Source organism: Coloeus monedula, assembly GCF_965178545.1.
Source record: "Coloeus monedula genome assembly, chromosome: 13".
Classification (NCBI taxonomy): domain Eukaryota; kingdom Metazoa; phylum Chordata; class Aves; order Passeriformes; family Corvidae; genus Coloeus; species Coloeus monedula.
In genome coordinates, this window is record NC_138793.1 from 7,349,606 (window position 1) to 7,373,493 (window position 23,888).

The 23,888-nt window shown below is 37.2% G+C and overlaps 1 protein-coding gene across 1 annotated transcript in view; it reads right to left on the bottom strand.

The window, feature by feature from the left end:
- ITFG1 (integrin alpha FG-GAP repeat containing 1) overlaps positions 1-23,888 on the bottom strand; it is a 73,417-nt gene that overhangs the window by 47,075 nt on the left and 2,454 nt on the right. The window contains exons 2-8 of the mRNA XM_082289881.1: positions 22,690-22,762; positions 21,136-21,281; positions 19,313-19,370; positions 18,634-18,708; positions 17,030-17,124; positions 5,009-5,070; positions 3,093-3,177 (exon numbers count right to left, since the gene is read on the bottom strand). Of these exons, the coding sequence (XP_082146007.1) occupies positions 3,093-3,177; positions 5,009-5,070; positions 17,030-17,124; positions 18,634-18,708; positions 19,313-19,370; positions 21,136-21,281; positions 22,690-22,762 (594 nt within the window). The remainder of the gene's footprint in view (positions 1-3,092; positions 3,178-5,008; positions 5,071-17,029; positions 17,125-18,633; positions 18,709-19,312; positions 19,371-21,135; positions 21,282-22,689; positions 22,763-23,888) is intronic.

Genomic DNA, 23,888 nt, shown 5'->3' on the forward strand with positions numbered 1-23,888 from the left:
ACGTCTGGACCTGACAACACTGCAGAGTCCAACATGCACAAGGTTAAGTTAATGAGAAGTGGCAGAGAGAAAGCACAGAGATACAGAACCCTTTGAGAGCTGTAGCAAATGGCAAAGCTGGCATATCAGCTGTGAGGTACAGAAAATGTCAAGGAAGGGGAAGAAAAACAGAGGCAGGCAACCCAGAAGTAAGGATGTCAGAGGCTTGTGCTTGTATTTCGAACATTTCTAGTGCCAGTGGCTGCATCCCAGTGCCAAGAGGAGGATGCTTGTGGCAGAGGAGAGTGTGAGTGTACAGCACATTCCACATCACACACAGCTTGGCAAAACCTGCCTAGGTAGAATGCAGCACAATCTTCTAACACATCTCATTTTCCATTTCATTGTGGTATTTTGATTTGTTGTGCAACCAATCAGGCCCCATTACAGATAGACGAATTATTCCAAACTGCAAACCATCATACCTTAACTTCCTTTGACTTACAACAATCATCATTCTGTCATTTTTGAAATGGAAAACTGAAAACAGGAGAGGTCAAGTCTGACAATCCATTTCTAATAATGCATTGTCTTTTAACTCCAGCTCAGTACATGCAGCTGTACACTCAAAGCCAGCTTTTTGAAGTACTTAAGCAGACACAGCACAGTGGGTAAATAAATGCAGTTACTGTGATAGAGCGTTATACTCATAATGCGAGATTTTTCCCCTTTGTTGTTGGACTGGTGCAGAACAAAAAATACCAGAATGAAAATTAAAGCTTTTTATCTTCCTACCATTTACTGTACAGCCACTCTCACAACCAATTATTATGGTCTAAGTATGATTTTTGGATGGCGGGATATTATTCAACTTCCTTCAGACTGCCTTTCATAAAGAACATGGAGTTTAGGATTATATCCCTTCATTACTCATATGCTGCTTTAGTACCATATTCACTTCAACATCCTCAACTTTGTTCAGTGAGAAAGTAACATTTGTTGCATTAAGTGTCTTAAATTAATGCTAGGAAGATGGAAGGGAAAAAAAATTGATGCTCTTCTTCAGTTTTACCCTGGTTTGAAATCATAGTTCTAAGTATTTCCATAATTGTCAGGATGAATTCTGTTCCTTTATCAAAGCACACATTTATAGCAATCTTCTCACTCACTTAGAAAAATTCATGGGCAAGAAACACCACGAGACCTTTCCCATCCTTCCCTCTGGCTCAGGTGGAGTGATCTGGAATGAAGATGAAGGTGTGTACGTAGTTGTTCATGACGAGGAAGCGGGACCCTCACATGGCAAGATCTGAGTGTTCTCAGAGGTGAAGGGGCTGAGAGCTTTCAGAGTAACCAGTTCAGCAGGTCAGTGTCTCCTCCACGGTGACACTGGTGGTCCCCGGCCTCTCCCTGCTCTGGCAGATGCGCTGCCTCTCTACACTGATTTGCAGGTATTTTTTACATCCCTGCACACACTTGCTCTCTGATATTCACCCTTACTAGAGAGATTGCTCCACCTTGCCTCACAGCAGTGCTCTGCCTATGAATTTGATGATAATTAGCAGAGCAGGGCATTAAACAAGTGGTGCTGGAACTCCAGCCCAGCAGCCCCTGGGATTCTGCCGTTTCTCCCAACCTCAGCCCTGCCATAGTGCTGCACACTCCATTTAGCTGCATGTTCAAAATTTCAACTTTAGCACTGGAACAGTTCCACTTCTCTTTGCAAACCTATCCCAGGGTTTATTAAAATTCCATTAATTACTATAACTTTCTAAAATTATGATGTATCATTTGGGCTCACTAGCCACCTAACATAAAATTATCCTACATTAAGATAGCTTTTCACATTGCCATTGTTAAAAAATTATAAAAAAATTTCTATTTAGTACCTATTAAGACACATTATTCAGAACATCAGCTTGGAAAATGATTACAAAAGACCCAGCACACTTAGGTTTTTTTTAACTGCAAAAACTGTATTATTCTATTCTTTCCTTCATATACCATATAGATAAGTATTCAAACTTGAAGATAAATAGTAAAATATTGTATTAAAACTTTGTCAAAGATTTTAGAAAATGGGGTAAACATTTCACAGAAGAGCCTAGGGCACAGTTCAGGTTCTACCTTACTTCATTCCCTATAGATCTGATCTAAGGACCATTACCCATCCAGCAGAGGTGTCTTGCATTCACATGTCATCCTCAAAACACTTGTAAGTGGCAGCATAGAGTGAGTCACACCCTGGGTCTAAGAAGTTTAAAAACTGTCATTTTCTTTAAAATAAATTTTTAAAGAAAATGCTGAAACAAGGCTACCATTTGACAACATTTAAAGACAGGCTCAGTCTCTGTTAACAAGTGTGTTGAATAAATACAGAAAATTACATTTTCAAACAGTTATTTACAGTCAATTATGTCAGCAGAATCAGGCCTGCAACACTTTGCTTCTGGTTGGAAAATTGTTAGTGCACAGAAAAATAGTATTTTTTGCATTACAAAACTAACATGCCCCATTCTCTGTAACATGACACACACTGATAAGCCACAATTGACTGGAAAGGTACATTCTAATAGAAAAACATAGGCTTTCACTAACCCTTGCAAAAATAGATTTACATATAAATTAAATTTTTCTCCTGTCCAAAGGCCTTCCAGAAATTTCAATTACAACCATTAAGATTTTACCGTGTTCCAGCAATCTTTCTTCAAGTAATTTTATTTCATTTATATTTTGTCTTTATTAGTTCATACAAGTGAAGAATTTAGAAACATTTAGTCAGATAATGTTTTCTGAACAAGATTAGAGAAAAAACCAAAAATCATGACAAATGTTTGATAAAATTAAGTTTAAAGCAACAAAGCATCTCAAAGCAACAAAAATTATCTACATGTGAGGCAGAATGCACTGGGAAAACCAAAGCTGAATTTGTTAATAATTTTTCCCAGACACTTCAAGAGTTACAAATAGACATAACACATTAAAGCAGAAAAAGTAGAGAAACATAAAAACTCCATTTAGAGCTAAACACCTTTATTTGTTCTCCGGTGTAGAGTACCTAACCAAAACATGAGAAAGCAACACTCAGGTCAGTGTAAAAGAAGAAAACTCACCAAAATCTGCAAACACGGACTGTCCAACAACTTTGGCACCACTGGGCATTTCCTTACTTCTTCCAGTTTTAGAGAAGTTCCCATCCTAGCAAACAGGACAAAGATGATGGAAAGACTGAATTGCAGACTTAGTGATAAAAACTGACTTTTGAACCAAAGAAAAAACAGATTACTAATGAAGGGCTTTAGCAGATAAGAGACATCTCAGCTATGGAAAAAACTGCACTTTTCAAAAATTAGGACTGAGTTTTTGCATTTCTTAGCCTTCCTGTATTCTTATGGAAATCCAGCAATAGTAATATTCAGATACAATTTCCATATATTTTGCTGTGCTATGAGGAAGAGATTGGATTATTTCAGCAACATTATCTAAATGATAATTAAGTGATTATGAATACTACTGTGCATTTTTGCATATTGACATGTGAATTTATAGACATATGTAATATATAACAACACACCTACACACCTGTTAAAAATAGGGTCCTGATTTGCCTTCTATTAGGAAGTAAACTGATTTAATACTAGGTTTGGCTTAGAACTTGTTTTACTTATCTGTTATTAAAATCCAGGCCTACAGAAAGTAATAGTCCATTATACCATCAGAAAGATGAAAAGTGCTGGATCATTGTTTATCACAGAACTGGATCACAGCTGGAACAAACCCATTTTAAGATGTTGAGTTTTCATAGCCATGTCAGATGACCCAAGGCCCATGTCCCCAGTCACTGCCATCAGCTCCTGCACAGTGCTCTGCCACAAATGCCCAGGAAGGCACGGAGCCAAAGGCTTGGGAACGGAGCACCGTTATCCATATCCAACATGACTCATGTCATATTTAGTTTGTAGACTTCCATGCAACTCTGGACACAGTTAGTACTGTTTGTACTGGATGTCTGACTATGTATCTTTACCTTGACATATAATTTATAATGACTCTGATGAGAAAAATTAAAATGGATGCATTTCCATGCAGTGAAATAGAAGAGGCCCTGCTCTTAGTTGGCCCCAAAAGCGTATCTTGTATAGGCAAATATCAGTGAAGGGAATTACTTTTTTCTACAAAGAGCAATTTAACAGCTTTTAATGGATCAGTTAAGGTATTTGTAGGTTCATACACATGTACAAGCATTTCACATGTATGACCTATTTTACTGGGTTGATTGATTCCAAAGAACAGAATTCTTTCTAAAGATAAGCAAATCTATCAATACAAAATATATAATGCAGTCTAGTATTTGCAAGAAAATTAAAAAAGACCCCCACTAACGGGAGACAGGACAAACACCTTGTGTACTTACAAACACTTAATAGCTGGTGATTTTTAAAGTCTACCTAAAGCTGTAAGTGCAGGATCCATGACTCACTGCTTTCATTACTCCTTCCTACACGATATCTCAGACAAGACTCTGTTCTACAGTGACTCACTGTGATAGGATGGATGCATTTTCAGGTAAACCCTCAAAGACTCATTCCTTGGCTAATAAGAAACACATTAAGCACTTTCTTTTATCATAAAATAGTGAACTTTTAGCTATAGTCATTTTGGATAACAAGGTACAAAGGATGTCCCTGGCCAGGTCAGGCAATACAAAAGCAGAATCTCAATAAATAAATAAATGTTAATCCATTGATCTGTTACTCCTCAACCTGAATTTCAGTTATGATATTTAGTTAACACAAAGGAATTTCCCCAAATGTAACTTGCACACGTATTGTAATAGTCAGAAGCAATATTTTGAGCCTCTGTCCCAGAAAATCTTACTTTCAAAAAAAAAATCTTTCAGACATCAAGAATAAAACCAAACTGATCAGTCTCTTAGCTATAAATCATGATAAATGTCACAAAATGACTCTTTGGGGTTTATAACTTGTCTGTGTTTCAACAGAATGGTTATTTGTGTTTTTTCTCTTACCTTGTTTACCCATGTCTCAAACTGAATGGTTTTGGAATTTGGTGATGTGGTAAGGAACAAATCTGTAAGAAAATTTAAGAGAAATAAAATATTTAACAGTAGACTACATACAAAAATATTTGATCAGTTAGTAAACAGATTTAATTTTAAAAATATTACCTATCTTTTAGAAGTTACAAATATATTCCAGTGATGTTTAGAAGTAAATATATACAATAAGAAAGATTAAAAACACACCCCTCAAAACTATTTTCCTGTCTTGTACTCTTCTGTTTAAATAAATATCAATAAATATAAACTAGCCTTTTATTTGGGATATGTCGAATTAAGCAACAGATACACTACTGACAGGAGAAGAAAAGCAGATGGAGAAATATTTCTGGCTTCCTACACACTAAAATTTTCTCAAACATCAAAACAGTGCAAAATAGAGCTTCAAAGGATTTATCTGGCAAGGTCTAAACAGGAGCTTATTCACCACCATTTAGAAAAGTCCCCAAATTAGGAAAATGGAAAGAAAAAGCCTTTATTTAAAACAAAAAAAAAGTGGAGGTTGAGGAATAAGAAAAAATTAAGTCTAGTATTAAGAAATCCAGATTTAAGAAAACTACTCTTTTAAAAGCTTGTTTTTCATTGTCTCCTTCCTCCCAGCAATTTCAATTGCCATTCTTTGAGCTAGAACATAATGGTTACTTTGCAGGGGAAAAAAAAAAAAAAGAAAAGAGAATATTAATGCTTTACCCTAAACTGTTTTACGGAATAAGCAGGTAGATGGCTGGCCATACAGGGAATTTCAAATGGCACAATAAGGGATATTGTGTTCCAGGGAAAAAAACCCAGCAACAAACAACAACCACAAAACTATAAACCTCCCCACACCTAACAAGCAAAACCCAAACAAAAATCCCACATACACACAAAAACCAACAAAGATTTTGCTTATAGACTTCTCTCTCCCACAGCTTAAAAGCTCTACCATTTAATTTTATTCCTCTGAATATGTGAAATGGCCATTTCCTTTATAGCACACACATGAAAAGCATGATAGCGCACTTGGAATGAATTACAGTGATACTTAAGGACTTCTTGAAGGAGAGTCAAAAATAATGAAAATAATCTGAAGACAGCATAAATGTAAGTTAGAAAACTTATATACACTTTCAAATATTAACTTTGCATCTAGAAGGAAACTTGTGCAATACTGTTGATTACTATCAGACATAAACCAGAAAAATATTAAAATATTCAAAACATTCATGGAGGGTAAAAGAGGAACACAGAATAACAGAAGCTTTAACTAATTTTCCTACAGGCCAAAATGCCACTACATCTTAGAAAAATGTTTTTGAGGTTTAAATAATTATTTCAAATAGGGTTGTCCTTGCTGTACTTGGTATTGAAATATTCCATGCTGCATATGGGTTATGCCACAACATGCTCTGAAGTGTTCTATTGAAATACCCAGCAAAGGATGAGCATTTGATCCCCAGCTGGGGCTGGCTGGGTGACCCTCACAGCCATTCTGTCTGCAGTGTAACCTTTCCCCAGCACCTCTCTGACTCTGTCTCACACTGCAGAGCTGACCTCCCACCTTTACTGCTGAGTCAATCCTCTCTCTGCTCAGTCCTCGGTGCAAGAGGAGATCTTGGGGAGCAGTAACTCAGCACTCCCACTGTTTATACATACTTTGGGACTCTATCCCAGACTGAGACTAAGTGGCATGGCTGCCAACACCAGACATAACTCACCCAGTGTCACCATGCTAGATCAAGGCTTGACACTGAACAGGCTCAGCTCCCTCAGCCTTTCCTCATCAGAGAGACGCTCCAGTCCCTTCATCATCTTTGTCGCCCTCCACTGGCCCCACTCCCTGACCTGCTCCAATGCTCTTCCTAAAGCCCCCCAGGATCCCATTGGCCTTGTGGTCACAAGGACACAGTGCTGGCTCATGGACAGCCTGGCTGTCACCAGGACCCCCAGGCCCTTCTCCTCAGAGCTGTTCCAGGTCACCCCCAGCTCGTGCAGGTGCTGGGGTTGTTCCTCCCAGGTGCAGGACCCTGCACTGCCTTTCTCTCCAGCAGCTTAAGGATTATTACATTCAGCAATGTTCCTGTTTTGCACCAAACTCTTTCCCCCAAACCAGTTTCTCTCCAAAGTCAGTAAATTACTTTTGCACTCTGTTCCTCTCCGTGTCTCCTTCTTCCTAACTCAAGGCACACAACATTATATAGAACGAATGGAACCAACACAGCAGAGCCGTTCCAAGGCTGCTGCAATATCACACTGCACTGGCAAAATGCAAAGGCAGGCAAAGAGAGCAAATAATCTAAAAATAGTGCAGAGGAGCTGGTGCCACGCTGCTCTTACATAAAGAAACAAGCTGTGATTTCCCATAGGACAACTTAATACAGGTACAGCAACACCACCTCTAGCTCTAGAGCCTTCTGAACCAATCCCACTGGTACCTTATTGCCAATTGTCCTCCTTTTTATCCTTAAGCCTTCTTAGAAGCTACATGTTTGAAATGCTCATGCATGATTCTGGGATTAAACTCTCTTGCACTGCAACCAAATCAAATTGTTACTATTTACAAGTAATTTTCCATTTTGATCAAGAGTGTCAGAGATGTCAAACCAAACCAAACAAAAACATTTCTTTGCAGCAGCAGTATAAAAAAGGTAATGCAATTTAGACACTCCAAGGAACTATTCACAGATTTGTATAATTCAGAATTACAAGTGTTTTCTCCCAAGTTTGTGAAAGAAATGTGTAAAAAAAACCAAGTCCTGTCTGGACCAGTGTTCTAGACCAGTTAATTCCCAAATGTTACTTTCAATCTACCTTACTTTATGATTCTTTCTGGTTTGACTATGTAAGTTTTTAACTCCAAGATTATCTCAGAGAGGAAACAAGAATCTGTGCAATCCATAAATATCTAACAGCCATAGCAAAGCGAGCCTTTCCTTTCCAAAGGAATGGGGTCCATGACATATCTCCCACCTCACTGCTACGGCTTTCCATATCTATTATAACTAAATTCTTAAATATCGAAGAGCTGCAGGAGAACAGATGGAGCCAACAAATGCATTAATATCCGTATGATCAGTACTGGGGCTACACAATAATGAAGACACAGATCTTTTCTACACTTTTTGCTTCTGGCTATACCAGGAATACTCAGTCCCTTTTTCCTACAAGGAATGCCTATCATATTACATATGCTCAGCAAAAGTCACTTGTGCATCGATATGCTGCACATTGCCTTTGGAAGGCAGTTCAGGTTGCAATTTCAGCTGTAAGAAACAAAATCTATTCCATAAAGATCTCTACATTTAAAAAGCACAGACAAGGTATTGAGGGGTGTTCAAATTCTTATGAACCTAACAACAGCACAGTGAGAGATATTTCCAATCTGAAGTTATAAAATCAACTAATCTGGAGCTCAACAAGCAATTACTAACAGAATACAAAGGTGATGGTTTTACTAGACAACAGGTACATGAAGGGATGCTAAAAACAAGGGGGTACCTTTAACAGCCCTACGGTAATTGTAGATTCTGTAGATATACAAATGGAAATATTAAACAGGAAGAGGAAAAAAATCCACTTTCCTGCTGCTACTGTCAGAGAAAGAATATTGAGCTAGTTGGATGGACCACTAGACTAAGCCTGCAGGGCATTTCTTGCGTCCTTAATTTGTGACATGATGGAGCAAAGATAAGGAAAATACTCAATAGTTGGGATGGCAGAAGATCTCGATGCCAGATTCAGGCAGATTTCCTGTAGCACCTACAGCCGAAGTGAACGGTTTTTTGCTAAGTAGTAGCAAAAAACCAATACTGCCTGAGAGAAAACCTTTCTCTTAAACAAATGCAAAGTGTGTTCACATTTAAATACACTGTCCTATTTAGGATTTAACAGCCAGTGATTAACATAAATACAACATAAGTAATTTGAATATTCATCAACAAAATTCAACAGCCTGGGAATACAATAAGGAAGCATGGAGGTTACCTGGCATTTTAGATCTACAATAATGAAAATCAGACTAAATATATATCAAACACTTAATACAGAAGGCATCTGATAATGCTGCAACAAAAAACCACTGTGTACTAGCATTTTACTTACCCTAAAAAGTGAGTTGGTGAGTGAATTTGGCTATAATTTAATTTAACTGGCTTAGTAATAAGATGCTGCTATCCAAGTTCTGCTACATCTGGTCACCAGCTAACATATATATGGAAAAACACTGAATTCACCATTCATTCTTACAAAAAAAGGAAAGAGATTATTAGAATGTATGTTCCTGCCTGTAAAAGGGAACCTATTCAAGTACTGTGTTCCAAGCTCTAACCTAAAGCTCGTTATAGAGGAACCACAGCACTTCCATCCATCTTTACATGATAGGATCAGAGAATTTCAACATTGTATCAACATATGGTCCACTGAAGACTGAAAAATTTCTCCCAAAAGCAACATAAAACTTGACTGGCTAGACTGCATTGAGTTTATTTAGTGCATTTAGAACTATCCTGTATCAATGTCCAAGTCACCCCAGACACAGCCATAAATACTAACAGTGTAATTTGAATACAGCACACCCCATCTTGAACTAGCCACATTTCTGGCAATGCTTGTGCACTATATCTAAAGGAGCTTTACCTACCTACTAATGTCTACAGTGGCCCATCTCGGGCACCAAGAGCATGGCATTTGTGCCATGGGGCTCAGGAACCACCGATCTGCACTAAAGATAATCAGCTACTGGGAACCCAGCACCTGGAGAAGGGCAACCACACTGGATCCAAGGGCAGGAGCACCTCTCCTGGGGAGATGGGCTGGGAGTTGGAGCTGTTCTGGAGAGGAGAAACCTTAGAGCCCCTTCCAGAACATAAAGAGAGCTGGGAAGGGGCTTTGGACAAGGACATGCAGAGATAGAGCAAGGGGGAATGGCCTTAAACTGAAAGGGCGCAGGTTTAGGTTAGAGGTAAGGAAGGAATTCTTCCCTGTGAGGATGGTGATGCCCTGCACAGGTTGCCCAGAGAAGCTGTGGCTGCCCCATCCCTGGCAGTCTCCTAGTTTTGATGAATCTTTTAATCAGAACAGTAAATAAAACTGATACTATTACAAACTCACCCTACTTCCACTGATTTTACTTACTAGAACTAGAAATTGCAATAAAACCGAACTATACAGAACCTGCTCCAAGTTTACTTCTGATGATCCTTGTTATTTTCTGTCACTTTTGAGTGTAATAAAAAATGGTACTATTTTTAGATGGAGCATTCATTTCACTAATGACTGATTTGACCTTTCTGTTTAATGTCAGAGGGCTTTATTTCAGAATAAAAACCCTCAGCATCTGACTGTCTTGAGAAGCCACCAGGGTACAAGCAACATTAAATTACTGCTTGATTTCAAATTCACTTCAGAAGTTTTAAGTTAATAAAGGAGGTGGGAGAAAGTGCCCTTATAAATACTATCACCATGGACAAGGCAAGTAGTCAATTACAACATACATGTGTACACTCCCAACATGCCTAAAAATGTTTTCATTAATGTGGAAGAACAGGGGTGTCTGTGCATATTCTCTAACCAGAAGTTACTTTTGGAGATGAACGTGCCTGCTTGTATCTACATGTAAATAATGTGCTGAATTAAAAATCTCTGCTTTGCAGTGTGTTGACAGAACGGTAATGTAGCAACTGTATTAAAAACATTAAATGCTATAAAACCTAAGGCAAAGTAAGAGAGAACTTTCCTCTATTTATATTACAGATTGAACACTGGTAGGAAAAGAAGTATTTAAAACCAAAATTAAAAACATTATTTACAATTTTTTTAGTTGTAATTATACAGTTTTAGCTGTAGAATACTTCTAGTATGCACAAACCTAATTTTATACAAAAAAGTTGGATATAGTCAGCTTTATTTCTTTACTACATGGAAAAAGAAAACAAAATCTTACATGTTTCATGCTTCTGCCCCTAAGTTTTTCATTCAGGTAGAGAAGCCCTCTACATGAGGTATTCAGATTTGTCAAACTGGGATCAGGACTGTCCTAGAGCAAATGGAATAATCTACTGCCTGGCTGTATGATTTAGCTTTTATAACACAGACATGGCTACAAGTACCAGTGCTAAGGAGCCTGCAGTTCACTTTCACAAATTTTTGGTGCTAGTTACATGAAATAGTAACTTCCTCCTCTGAAAAACTTAAGCAAAACAAAAGGACTTCATACGTTCCAAACAAGCTAATTTGTGTTGGTAAATTTTTAAGAAATATGCATATAATAAGAGATTGTGACTTTATTCTGTTCAAATGGGTCTTTCAAAATTTATTAAGTTTTTACTGGAACTATTTAGTAAAACAGGTGATAAACAATGATAAACAACATAACTAAGCACTAAAATCCCTTTCATTATTAAAAATTACAATAGAAAGAATTCATATATATTAATTCAAAAGCTTTGCTTAACCGGAGAACTTGAAATTAGATTTCAGCTTTAGATTTATGCTTCTGAACACACAGAACAGGTGGGACTACCCTTTTGGTTTTTAGCACTTCAAACATGAGCTTTCAGACAGAAAATGCTCTTTATTTCCAGAATAAGGGCAACAACATTGTTTCAAGGAACAGAAAATGACAACTCTCAAGAGTGTTTTCAGAACCCATTTTTACATTCATGTTTTCTCAACAAAATGCTATTTGGGGCAGAACCAATTTACTTCTCACCTGTGTTAAGTTATTGATTCCCATAAAAATATACTATTATAACTCCCTGGTGTATATAGTTATATCAGTATATAATTAAAAATTGCAAAAGGAATAGCTTCTGAGACAGTTCATAATGGCATTAAAACTGCTAAGCAGATAGCAGAGATTACGGGCTCCTTTAGAAAAATTAGGAAAAAAGAAGTTAAACCTAAAATTCTTTCTTTTCTCTAACAATCTCTACCCATCCTTTGGTTCTCTTTGTAAGGAAAGCGATGAGTAAAGCCATTGGCAAAAGCAGCCCAGTCCCAGCAGCAGCAGGAGATGCAGCTAATTCCAGCTCTGGTTTGATTTTATGAGCAGGAACTTTCTATGGTATTGAACACTGTGAAGGAACAAGTGGAGGAATAGAGGTGACAGGAGACCATATCACCCAGAGCATTTTTAATTAGAGATAACAAACATGTAAAGAGTTGAAGTAATGAAAAACAAACAAAACTTTACAGACTAAAGTCCTCTGAAATATATCCTATCTTATATGATACATTTTTTCCCTCCATTATTTGCTGTAAACTCTGCTATCAGAGCTAAAACAGTTAAGAAATTTAAAAAATTGTAGCTCTTCAAGGAATGACACACAGTGACATGGCTTTACTGAACATTTGCTCTGGGAGAAATGTAGGGGAGGGGGCAAAACCAGAGAGAACAGTGTGACTTCAAATATATACACACAACCCCCACACCCCACCCAAGTTTTAAAATGCCACTCAGATACTTTGTTTGCCAGCTATTTTAATAGTGAATAAATGCTGATCTACTGCAGAAAATAAGCTTTGCTGGTAATATGAGCTGCAGAGAGGCTGCCAGCTTCCATGAAGAGGAAACTCACTGAAAATAAGACCAGAGAATCTGACACTGAGCATTACAGTATCTTCGGAATCCAGGTTTAAATGACTACAACAGAAATATCACCTATGATTTGAGTGATTGATTTTCAAGAAGAAAACTATCTACATTTACGCATTTAAACTAAGAAGTGGGAATCAAAAAGAAAACACATTGTTAACGTTCTGGTACATTAGGTTTCTGAATTCCCAAAGCAAAACAACATAAGAAAATTAACCACCAGAAATCAGTAAAGAGACTAACAATTAGCTTACAGCAAGCTGTTTCTGACTAATGATTTTTCCACTTTAGTTTTCCCAAACCCAAAATTGTGATTTCTCCTTCATTTTATATAAACAGCTCCAGAAAAATCTCCAATTATACACACCATGTGCTAGTGTTTAACACAAGATCAGTTGTAATACCAGCATTTCCAAACTGTGGAATCACATAACCAAGTGACACAGTATTTAATACATCAGCTATTTTTCACAGCATTCAAGGATACATTGACAGATGTACAGTACAGTATGAAGTTACAGTGTGATTCACAGTCCAAGGCAGCTTGTCTCATGCCTTTGAGCACTTTAGAACTATGCATAGGGCCTGACTTCTTGGTAGAAGACTTGTAACTTTGAATGCAAACAAATTTATGGTTTAATAATCCTGGTTTTTTTCCCCCAAGTAATTAGGAACTATATTTTTGGCCTAGAAAGACAGCATTAGCCCTAAGTGAACATCTGACATTTTAGGACACTTACAATAAAAGTAAAGAAGTTGGCTAATTAGAAAAAAAAAAAAGACACAGCAAAATAATCACTATCCTAAAAATTTCAACTGGGACATTTTAAAAAGACAGGCCTCTTACTTAGGATCCTGCTTTGGAAATGCTCTCCTGGACTGTTTGCTTTATAAAATACACTTGACATTAATCTGTTCAGCCAAGCCTATTATTATCAGCTTCAAGATTATTTTCCTAAGTCCTAAGCCAGCTGTTAAAAGGAATTAATGACAAGTGTGAGTATGAATTACTAGACACCCAGTAGCCCTGATGTAACAAGGACCACCACATTTGCTCCTCATCTTGCAGCCTCTCTCAGTGCATGTACCAGCAGTGACAGTGATGGGAGGCTGCTTGACCAGACCATTTCCAGACATCTCTTCCCAACTCAGCCACTCTACAAACCAGATACTCCTCCCTGGAGCAACATGTGCTTAATATGCATGCAAAAGACACTTAGAAGTTTTGTATTTAGTTTATCCATTAAGCACATACAGACCCTTTGGTAAAAGGTTTTGTACTGCAAATTTTTGCATGTTTTTTATGAAATTCCTGGTGTAACTCAGAATTACTTACTGAGTTAATCATTATAGGGAGCTGAGACTTTTGCATGAGGATGCTTTTCTTTAAGAACAGCAGCAGCATTACCCTCCAAAACAGCCCAGTTTATCTCTCACCAAGAAAGATTAGTATTATCTTTGTTGTGGTTAGAGGATTTTTGGATTATAAAATCCTTACACTGTTAGCCTTTCATGAAGCACTGTTAGGGATTAAACACATCTTTATGAGCAAGTGCTCATATAATGAAATCATAACAATTCAACTTCTTTTCACCCAGAGCCTGAGAAGCGTGGCAATTAAAAGCTCCGTTCTGAGTGTTTAATATCAGCAGGTTGAAAACAGGTTAGGCAATAAACTAGCAAAAAGCTTCTCAGCCCAGAGAGGATTGTTTTTTTAATGTCAAGCACACTTTAAATCTCCTAAGCTGTTTATAATGATAGAGTTGCCAAAAAAAGCCCAGCTAAAAATCATCAAATTGGCTGCATCTGTTACAGAATACAAAGAGCCCCAAAATATTGCAGAATATTAGAAAAATATTTTAAAAAATCTGCAAAAAATCCACCAAGAACAAGTAAAATGCCATGTCCTGGTGATCTATTTGTAAAAAAAAAAACCACTGCATCCTTTATTAGGTGCAACTCTATAATCATGAATAGTAGCATTGCCTGCAAGTAAACAGCCTGAATTTTTCAGTCCAGAAGTCCCACAGCAGCATCAAATGCCATGATTATTAAGTGTTTCAGACCACATGATTTCAGCAGGCAGTTTATTCCCCTGCATCTCGTCAATGCCTCCCTTTTAATTAATACAATTCTAATGTGCACCAAGCCCTGTTCTTAATGAGGCTTTGTTCCAACTGAAGAATGGCTGTGTGGGTGAATACTGAGTCACAGGAATGCTCTCCTCCTCACCAGCTCTCTGTGACCCAAGCAGTGCCAGGCTCCATGGAAAAACACTCTGCTTGTGGGCACACACTGGTAACCCAGTACTGCCTCTGCCCTGCCTGGTAGAGTGCATTTACCACCACAGTCCCACCAGTAGAGCACACACACTTACAGCTTTTGTTGTTTTGCCCTTTTTTCCCCTTAATTTCTATCACCTGACTACTCTGATGACTACCTATGAGTCACTTGCCCAGCTCTGTACAGACACATAAATTAGAGCACACATGGTGACAACACTGCACAGGTATTTCTTGGAAGAGGCACAGTGAGACTCAAGGTACAATTTCATGCTTGGTTACAGGCAGGCTACAACTGCTGCTACTAGAAGAGGAGTCAACCTTTTCCCTCTGTTTACATTGGCTCTGACAATCCTGCATGGCGAGTAGGATCAACTTAATAACCCCAGCGACAATGAACTGTGTTCCTCAGCAGCCCCAGTTCCAAGTAGTTACTAGAGCTGATGTCAGAAAACTGCCATAAATGTGCAGGCAGGACCAGATGATTGGCGACTTTTCATTTTGGCAGGAAGCACTCTTGGAAAAACACATCAGTCATGAAATATCAGATATACTACTTTTCAGCAACATATGTCTTATTCCCAGTTAGTCCCATCTTGATAGGGACAGTAAAAAAAATGTATCATTCCCACCTTACAAGTAAAACATTACTTTAAAAAATAATAATACTGTAATATTTTCTCCAGTTTTCTTGTGAGAATGAATTATTTTCCTTACAACTTTCCCCAGGTTCCTGTAACATAACACTTCCCACAGCACTCTACATAACACTGTAATGTAGTACCTCAGCCTGAGGAGTCACAGCCTTGCTGCTACAAGCAAGTAAAAGTCAGGATCTTTATGGGAAGAGCTTCACAGAAGCTTCGACTCACATCTTGAGATATAAAAATAGATGTGAATCCATAAAAGCTCCCAGCACTACCCACACAAAGATACTGACTCTCATTTCTTTTTAATAGAGGAGCTTCCACATACTAGCAGTACTATCTAGAACTCTTGGAACATTCTTTAGCCTGGCAGCTGTCAACAACCTTGAAAATTTGATCACTCTGTGACCGATCAATGTAAGAAACTCAGACTTCCTACTTTTACTCACCTTGGTGTTTAGATTTCAATGTACTCAACTTAAAATGCTACCTGGAATACTCATCTATGCTGCTTATGCCACTAAAACAAAATTCCAAAATGCTTCTAGAGCTAAGTGTGTTAGAACTGGTTATTACATGACACTGATTATGGTAAGCAACCATATATTTAATTTTCCAGCTGGAATTTCCACTTGACAGCTTCACATAGCAATGTGCCAGAACTGAATATTAAGATTTGACTGCATGCTAAAGCAATTAACTTAATCCCCAATGTTTATAAGCATCTTAATTAAATTTATGGACTCATTCCTCTCTCATTTCCATGCAATAAACAGGAAAAAGATAAGCTCTCTTTCCAAAATTACCATATATGAATTGATGTACATTGCACACCTAGCAGAAGATAAAGCACTTCAGAATTAATTTAGTGTGTGAAGAAATTAAGTTTAGCACAATATTTAAATGTGCTTGGAAGTATGAGCCATGTATGTAAGTGATAAATAGATTCATCATGGTAACTGAATTGCATTGACAAAATACCCCAAACAAAATAAAGGAAGAATACAGTTAATTCTATCAGTGATAGAACTGCACTAAAATAAGAGTAGTGTCACAATGAAATCTTGAAAAAAAAATTTAAGTCCAGTCTTAAAAAAACATTCTGCTGAATCAAATTATCAAATTATTTTCAGACTCAAGATGAAAGACTCCAGCCCTGATGCAGTTGCCAGCTGAATACTAGAGTACAGCATTGTGAAGAGCAGGAAACAACACTTTAAGGATGAACACAACATTCAGAACAAGCAATAGTTATGATTATCATCAAGAAGCAGAAAATGCTATTTATTTTAAAAGTTGTTTTTTAAAACCCAGAATTTTCAGATTTCAGATATTAGAATTAAGTAATTAAAATACCCAAATCAGAAGTAGCAATATCATATAATTACTGAAGGAAGCTGCAATACATGACATTGTATACTTAGTGATAATTCTTTTTAGGATGGCATTTACCACTTCTATGACTTACCAGCAGTGAAATCATTATTTAAATCTATAAAGGCATGAGAGTGTGGTATATACATTTTATTTTGAGTTTCCAACGCAGGGTGCCATGACAAGTTCCTACAGACAGGAATAGAAAGCAATACATTTCACCAATGTGTAGGGACTGTTAATCATAATAATATAGCTTAAAAAATTGTGAAACTTGAAATAAAATTGGACAGAAATCATATTCTCCTAATGCTAAGATAAAATTACTACTTAGCTTACAACATACTAAGTAATTCAAGTAATTGCTTGAAAGGGTCCATGGAGGATGATTCACAGCACAGGGGCTTCAGTTCCATTTCATGAACTTTCTAAAGCAACTTTTTTTTTGCACAGACCATTATCACTACCCACAAAGTTATAGTTAGTGCCGAGGCTCCAATTGTAATGCAAATCCTGAGACACTGATCCCTGTCTTTCCCAGTTTCCTCAAGCAGCTTGACTTCTGGAATCTACTTTCTGATTAATAAACCGGAGCAGAAGCGACCACATGCTGTTAGAGCAACTTGTGCCTGCTGCATGTAAATACACTTCATTTCAGCTCACTAAAAAATCAACACATGAATTAAACCCTCACATTATGATGGACTACTAGCTAATTATGTAATTTCCCAAGCAGGTGATACTTCTATTTATTTATTAATATACATGCCCTGCTGGTTTCTGTTCTAAAAATGGCTGAACTTCCAGCAAACCTCCCTATTAGCAGTGATTTCAAGTGCAAAAAAATCCTTCAAAAGTCACAGTGGCTGAATCATCAGATATGTAACTTTCAGAACCCTTAGCTAAAACACTCAGGAAAATCTCAATGTGCACTGTACAACAGCAGGCACAAATATTACTACTACTAGTCTGGAATTGCTTTATTTATTCCAGTGACATTACATACCTATTACTGAAGCCCTTATCTTCCTTGACTTATTTTATGGTAAAAAAAGAAATAATATTTTGATTACTTCCCAGAGATCATAACTGTCTTAGAAATGTTAAAATGCATCAGTTAATCTTAAAGAAATAATTAAATATTTTCTCTAGGTTTTTCTATGTATTGAGTCTTGAAGATTGCCCATTAAATTTGTCATACAGATCTAGAAAATATTTTAAAACATTTTAGATTAAAATAGAAGAGTGCTTTTCTAAGCAGATGACAAAGCTGTTTTCCATGTACAAGACATGGCTTATGCTGTTACCTACAGCACTCAGTCTTATTTTGAGCTATGATGAGTAAGTTTATTTGTGTCTTGATGCAGATTATAATACTAAATATCAAAAGTGTACTAAACAAATGAGACTGTAACTTCTTGGAACTAATTGTTCCAAGAAACAATTTTCCTATTTCTGATGTCCAATATCAGGGGTTCTGTTGTCTCAGCTCTCACAGAATGTCTACTTAAAATGCCCTATAAAATAACACTTTAAAGATCAGATGCACAGTGTCACTGACTATTTGACGATACAAGGACAGAAAGAAGATTCCCATTTGCACAGATGAGTTGAACATGAATCTTACACTTTAATGACAAGTGGATGCACAATGCCCAAGCTACCAAGCCCATGCTGACACTGAAGCCCTCAGCTTACCCGCCTAGCAGGATCTGCGGCTTATTTGAATCACTTGTGACGCCAAACACATCAGGAATCAAGTCTCCATTAAAGCTGAAAATAGAAAACAATGTCAGTACCACTTCAGTAACTACAGGAGTTCAAACTATCTGTTCTTAAATTTTTCAATACTTGTACATTTTCCCACTGAGTCACGAAGAACTCTCAGCTGTGAGTCTGATCTGAATTTTGGCTCTTGTCCGAGTTGCTGGTAGCAGCAAAGGTCTATCAGTATTTCACACTCTGCCTGTACTTTGGCTTTCCAGATCTACTTCCCCCCTGCTCTGGTTCAGCATTTCACACAGAGGCAAGCACATTGTGAAAGGGATATTTGCTCATTTTGGTAAGCCAGTAAGGTTTTTGTTTTACAAAATTCACTGAGAAATGAATAGCTTTTTTTCTGAATAACGCAGAGTACTGAAATTAAAGAAATTATAAGATTGTGTTGTCACTATTGCCAGGATAACATAATATACAAGACTTGTAAAGATAACTGTTTTGGTTCATCATCTTTTGTTAGATCAGTTAACATTACACAAACCACCCTGTCCTTAAAAGATAAAGGGCATGTGTTTCAAATTCTAGCATTAAAACATATTTAAGTTGCTCTTAGTCACCACTGTAAATATGGTTTTCTAAAAAAGTAGGTCATACTTACTCCATTACTAGAGGCTCATCATGAAAAGTCTTATTTAACATAGTCTTATGGTTAAGATCTGAAAACAGAAAACATTAACTTGATTCAGTTACCAATATATTCTGATATTTGCATTTTCAACTAAGACACCATTCTTCTATTCATTTAAAACCACCAGTTCTATGATTTTAAAAAAGGCACCACTTAAAATACAAACAACTAAATGGCTTCCTGAAATTTTGCAGGAAAGATGAGTTATAGTTAAAATACTGAAGGCTTTTTCCCTCTCCACTAAACTCCTCAACAAATTATTCTAAGTAGATCTTAGTGAAACTTACTTCTGTGTATGAATGCAATCACACAGATATAGGAAATCTGAAACAGCTGGGATGATGACAGGCTAAAAGTTTAACATTTTATGTTAGACTTCTGTTTAATGTTTTGTCACTGTAAAAAACACTCTTAATTATACACACTGAGTATCTGAAATAAGCATTAAAGGTAGACTTTCTAACTGGGAAATGAGGACTAAGTTCCAGTCAGATTATCACCTTAGACTTCACTTCTACTTGTAATCCAAACTCCTTGCCAGATTATTCCCATTTCCCTCCTCTCTCCATAATGTTTTGTCTTTAAAATTTCCACATTTTATACAACAGTACCCTCCTATTGACTTGTCTGTCATACTTCTCTTACCCAAGGAGACACCCCATACCTTCCCAGTAGCCTCAGCACATACCAACCACTGCCTGAATTTTTAACCTCTGACTCCTCTTCCAGGCCTCATATTTGTGATTCCGCCAATATCTGGGGTTTTTTTGTGAAGCAAGACAGATTAACTTAATCCGAGTCCTCATATTCTTCCCAGTACTAGAGATATCTGCTATTCTCTTAATATTTGATCCATTGCACTTTTCCAGCTCTGATTAAAGCCAGAAGCAACGGTATCCAAGGCAAAAGTGCCTCACCTGTAACTATGCCTTAACACAGTTGTTTACAATAGTGATTATTCTTCAGTGGTTTTGTGGACTCAAATAGTATCTTCTTTTGCTTATCTGTCCTTGTTCAAACCATAAATTCTTCCTGAAACCCTTTCCTAGCAAAGTCAACAGAAAACAAAACAGACCTCAAGAGTTCACACAGTCCATGACTCTACCCCAAGACAGGATCAGCTATACCAGGAACACTGCTAATAGACTCCTGAAAACTTCATTCCAAGGTTCTTGAAAACTTGCAGCAGTAGAGACTCTAGAAACCTCTCTTCCAACACCCACTTAAGTGTGTCACTGTCTTTGAAGAATTTGGTTTAACATAAATAAGCGTTATTCATAGTAACTTTTATTACTGATAGTAATATAAGTTACTTATTACAGTATCACTGATATTACTGATAGTAGTATATGTTACTTATATAATAACTTATATTACTGATAGTAGGTTTAGGAATGCTACTTGCAAATCAATGCACTGAAGTTCACACCAGGCTCTCCGTGCATTCTAAACTGAAGATAAATCTTTTAAGATAGTCTTTGTGAAGCAGACATGGATGATGGGGAGCTGTGAGAAGCAGCTCTTCAGTTAATAGGTACTGCCAAATTAGAATAATGTTTGGTTATATCTGTTGCATAATATAGTGCAAGCATTTTAGCATTGTTCTCTTTCATTAATTATTGAACACAGTTTAACAGCAAGATAATATATGGGTGTGAAGCTGAATAGCTGCTAATCCCTATTTTAGTTGTAATAAAAATCACGACACTGTAAAAATGAGTTGTAACTTCTTGACAATACTTTGAATTAAGAAGTCTTAACACTCTTATTAAGAACCAGTCTCAGCAACTCACCTAACGTTTGGTTGTGTCCCCAGAAAATAAACACTGAAAGTTCATCTTTGCCATGACTTGGGGCCTGGGTAGTGAGGAGGACATCCATTTGGGAATCTCCATCATAATCTCCAGGAACCACACTGGTTATGGTGACACCGAGAGATCTGGAATTAAAAACAAAAGCCCCCACATGCAAATAATTGTAAAAAGGTGTGCCTGAAAAAAGCACTTGTGTGGCCAAAGGCTTGCCCAATTATAATTAGTTGGTCCAATACAATACTACCCTTCCACAACCTTATTTATGATAAAGTCCTTATCTATTGCAAAAGTATGTCAAAATCAGGCACCTGACAGGCTGTCATTGTCTAAGGAAAATGACATTTTAACTCTAAACTTCAGCTATCAGGCATTCTTCAGCCATATCCTGTTTGTTAATGCTATCTACACGTCATTAAATCCTTGCATTTGTTGTAGAACCAGTCCTCTAAAATGTGTTTCAGTGAGCAGGATCTTTTGGTTTCATTCCAACAGCAAGAACATAAAGCAACAGCAGCTGTTTAAACAGCAGGCATCAGGCACAGGTAGATTTTTTAAAAGACAATGCCATTTCCTCCTATCTTCTGCCAGGTCTTACCACTCCTTCCTACCTTTGATTGTTCTTCCTATCTTTTTTTAATTGCTTACCTACTCAGACTCTGCTTTACACACACAAACACGGATCACTGTTAAGGATTAAAAGCAGGTAATTTCTAATGCATTAAACAAATTAGTTCCTTCCACGACAGGAGGGAATAAGGAAAACTAAAAATATGTAGAATACAGAAGATGAAGCTGAGCTGTAAAAGCAATTTAACTTTTAACAAACATAATACTATTGGTAAGCATTATTCATAAGCAATAACTGTAATAGCATTACAGGATATTAAAGCTAGACATATATATGCACATAAACAGATTGGTTTACATTTATTAAAAATTGATGTTTTTTTAAAGGCCACATGTAAATTTGAGAAAAGAACAGATCTCTACATAGAAATACCAGAACACCAGTCTTCATATCTCTTCTAAAGCAGATGGTATTGGCTGGATTCCATTAGTAACTACAACAACTGGATGAATTTCCCTGAAAACATGTCTTGGGATTGAGACTAAAGATACCCACCACAGAGACCAATGTATGATATGGAATGACAGTTTGCTTCACTCAGAAATAAAATTATAAAGATCCAAATCAACAGCAAAAATATTTCAATATATGGGTATTTTAAATACTAATTTGAGGACAAAACCTAAACCATAAAAATTCCATAAGGGGTGGGAAGTCACACTTATTAGTTAACAACATGAATGACAAAACTCATCTCCACAAATTCTGTCATCTGACCCACAAAATCAAAACAAAACAAAAATGTATCAGGAAATTAATCAGGAAGTTGGTCAAAGAACTAGAGCTCTAAGGGCAAACTGAACAAGTCAAAGAGGTAACAAGAGCACAGACAACTGCAGTCAGTTCCCACTGACTTAAAAGGAAAACAGCCTTAGGTTCTTTCAGCATTGAATATCCATACTTACTTCATTGGTAGCTTAACACGGGGCTTGAAGTAGGGTTCCTTCTGGTCAGCCAAGAAGATAACCAACTCATTTCCTGCCAAAGCAAGCAAGACCATGAGCAACAGAGGAAGACTGTAAATGGCTTATATACAAACCCAACCTTTAAACAACTGTGCCCCAAATGACCATGCCCCACAACAGCAAAAGCTTTGTGGTTATGTCCCATACCACTACTTCCTTCTCATTCAAAAGGAAAGAAAAGGAGCACTTCTTTAACCCAATTTAAAGCCAGTTGCATCTCAAAGGAATGCTAATATCACTAATCTTCTTTGGGGGTTTAGTGTTAGAACTTCTCTCTGTCATTTTTATCACATCACTTAAAATAAAACTTTCTGTAATGAGTTAAGAAATATTACACTTGGAAAAGTAATAGGGAGCAGTTCCACAAAACTAATTAAAGCTTAAAAGCTAACTCAAATTAATTCTTTTAATACTTGACGATAGCAGGATCTGATACTGCTTTCCCATGTCAGCTGCCAAAAGCACTTTAAAGGAAACTCAGAAGTTACTTGGTTCCCTGCAGCATCTCCTCACTTAGAGGCAATGATACAAGCAAGTATCATTTCATTATTTCAGGACAATCTAAATAAAAGCCCATATTTTATGTTGCAGAAATAACTGAAATTTAGGCAAGAGAAAGAACAACTTTAACCTCAATGATGAAATAAAATTTTCAGTCACTAAACCACAATACACATGCACTTACTTCTGTAAGTAAAACAATAGCTCACAGTGAAACAACTGTATTTTTTCTTTCTTTCCTTCACTCTCAGATAAACCTACCTGCAGCATCACAAACCCATTACCTATAAAAGAACAATTCTAAGGCTCCAAACTTGAGCTACCACAGTACTTTTTAAGAGCATTGTTCTGTAGCAGAGTTCACAGCTGTGAAATAGCAGACTACAAGGTTCCTCACTATGAAGAAAAGACACCTGCCAGAAACCTGTTGAAGAGAAGGAGAATACACCACCACATGAGTAACTGAAAAGGAGCCCTTTCAGAGAGGCCAGGGGAGACCAGCTCAGTCCCACCCAGCAGGGATGGGACACATTCCTGGATGAGGGAAAGGCCTGGCACACAATGAGGGGCAGGAGTGTGCTGGCTGCCTCAGCTTTGGACAGCATATCTGGGGGCTGACTGGTGGAACAGTCCAGGTA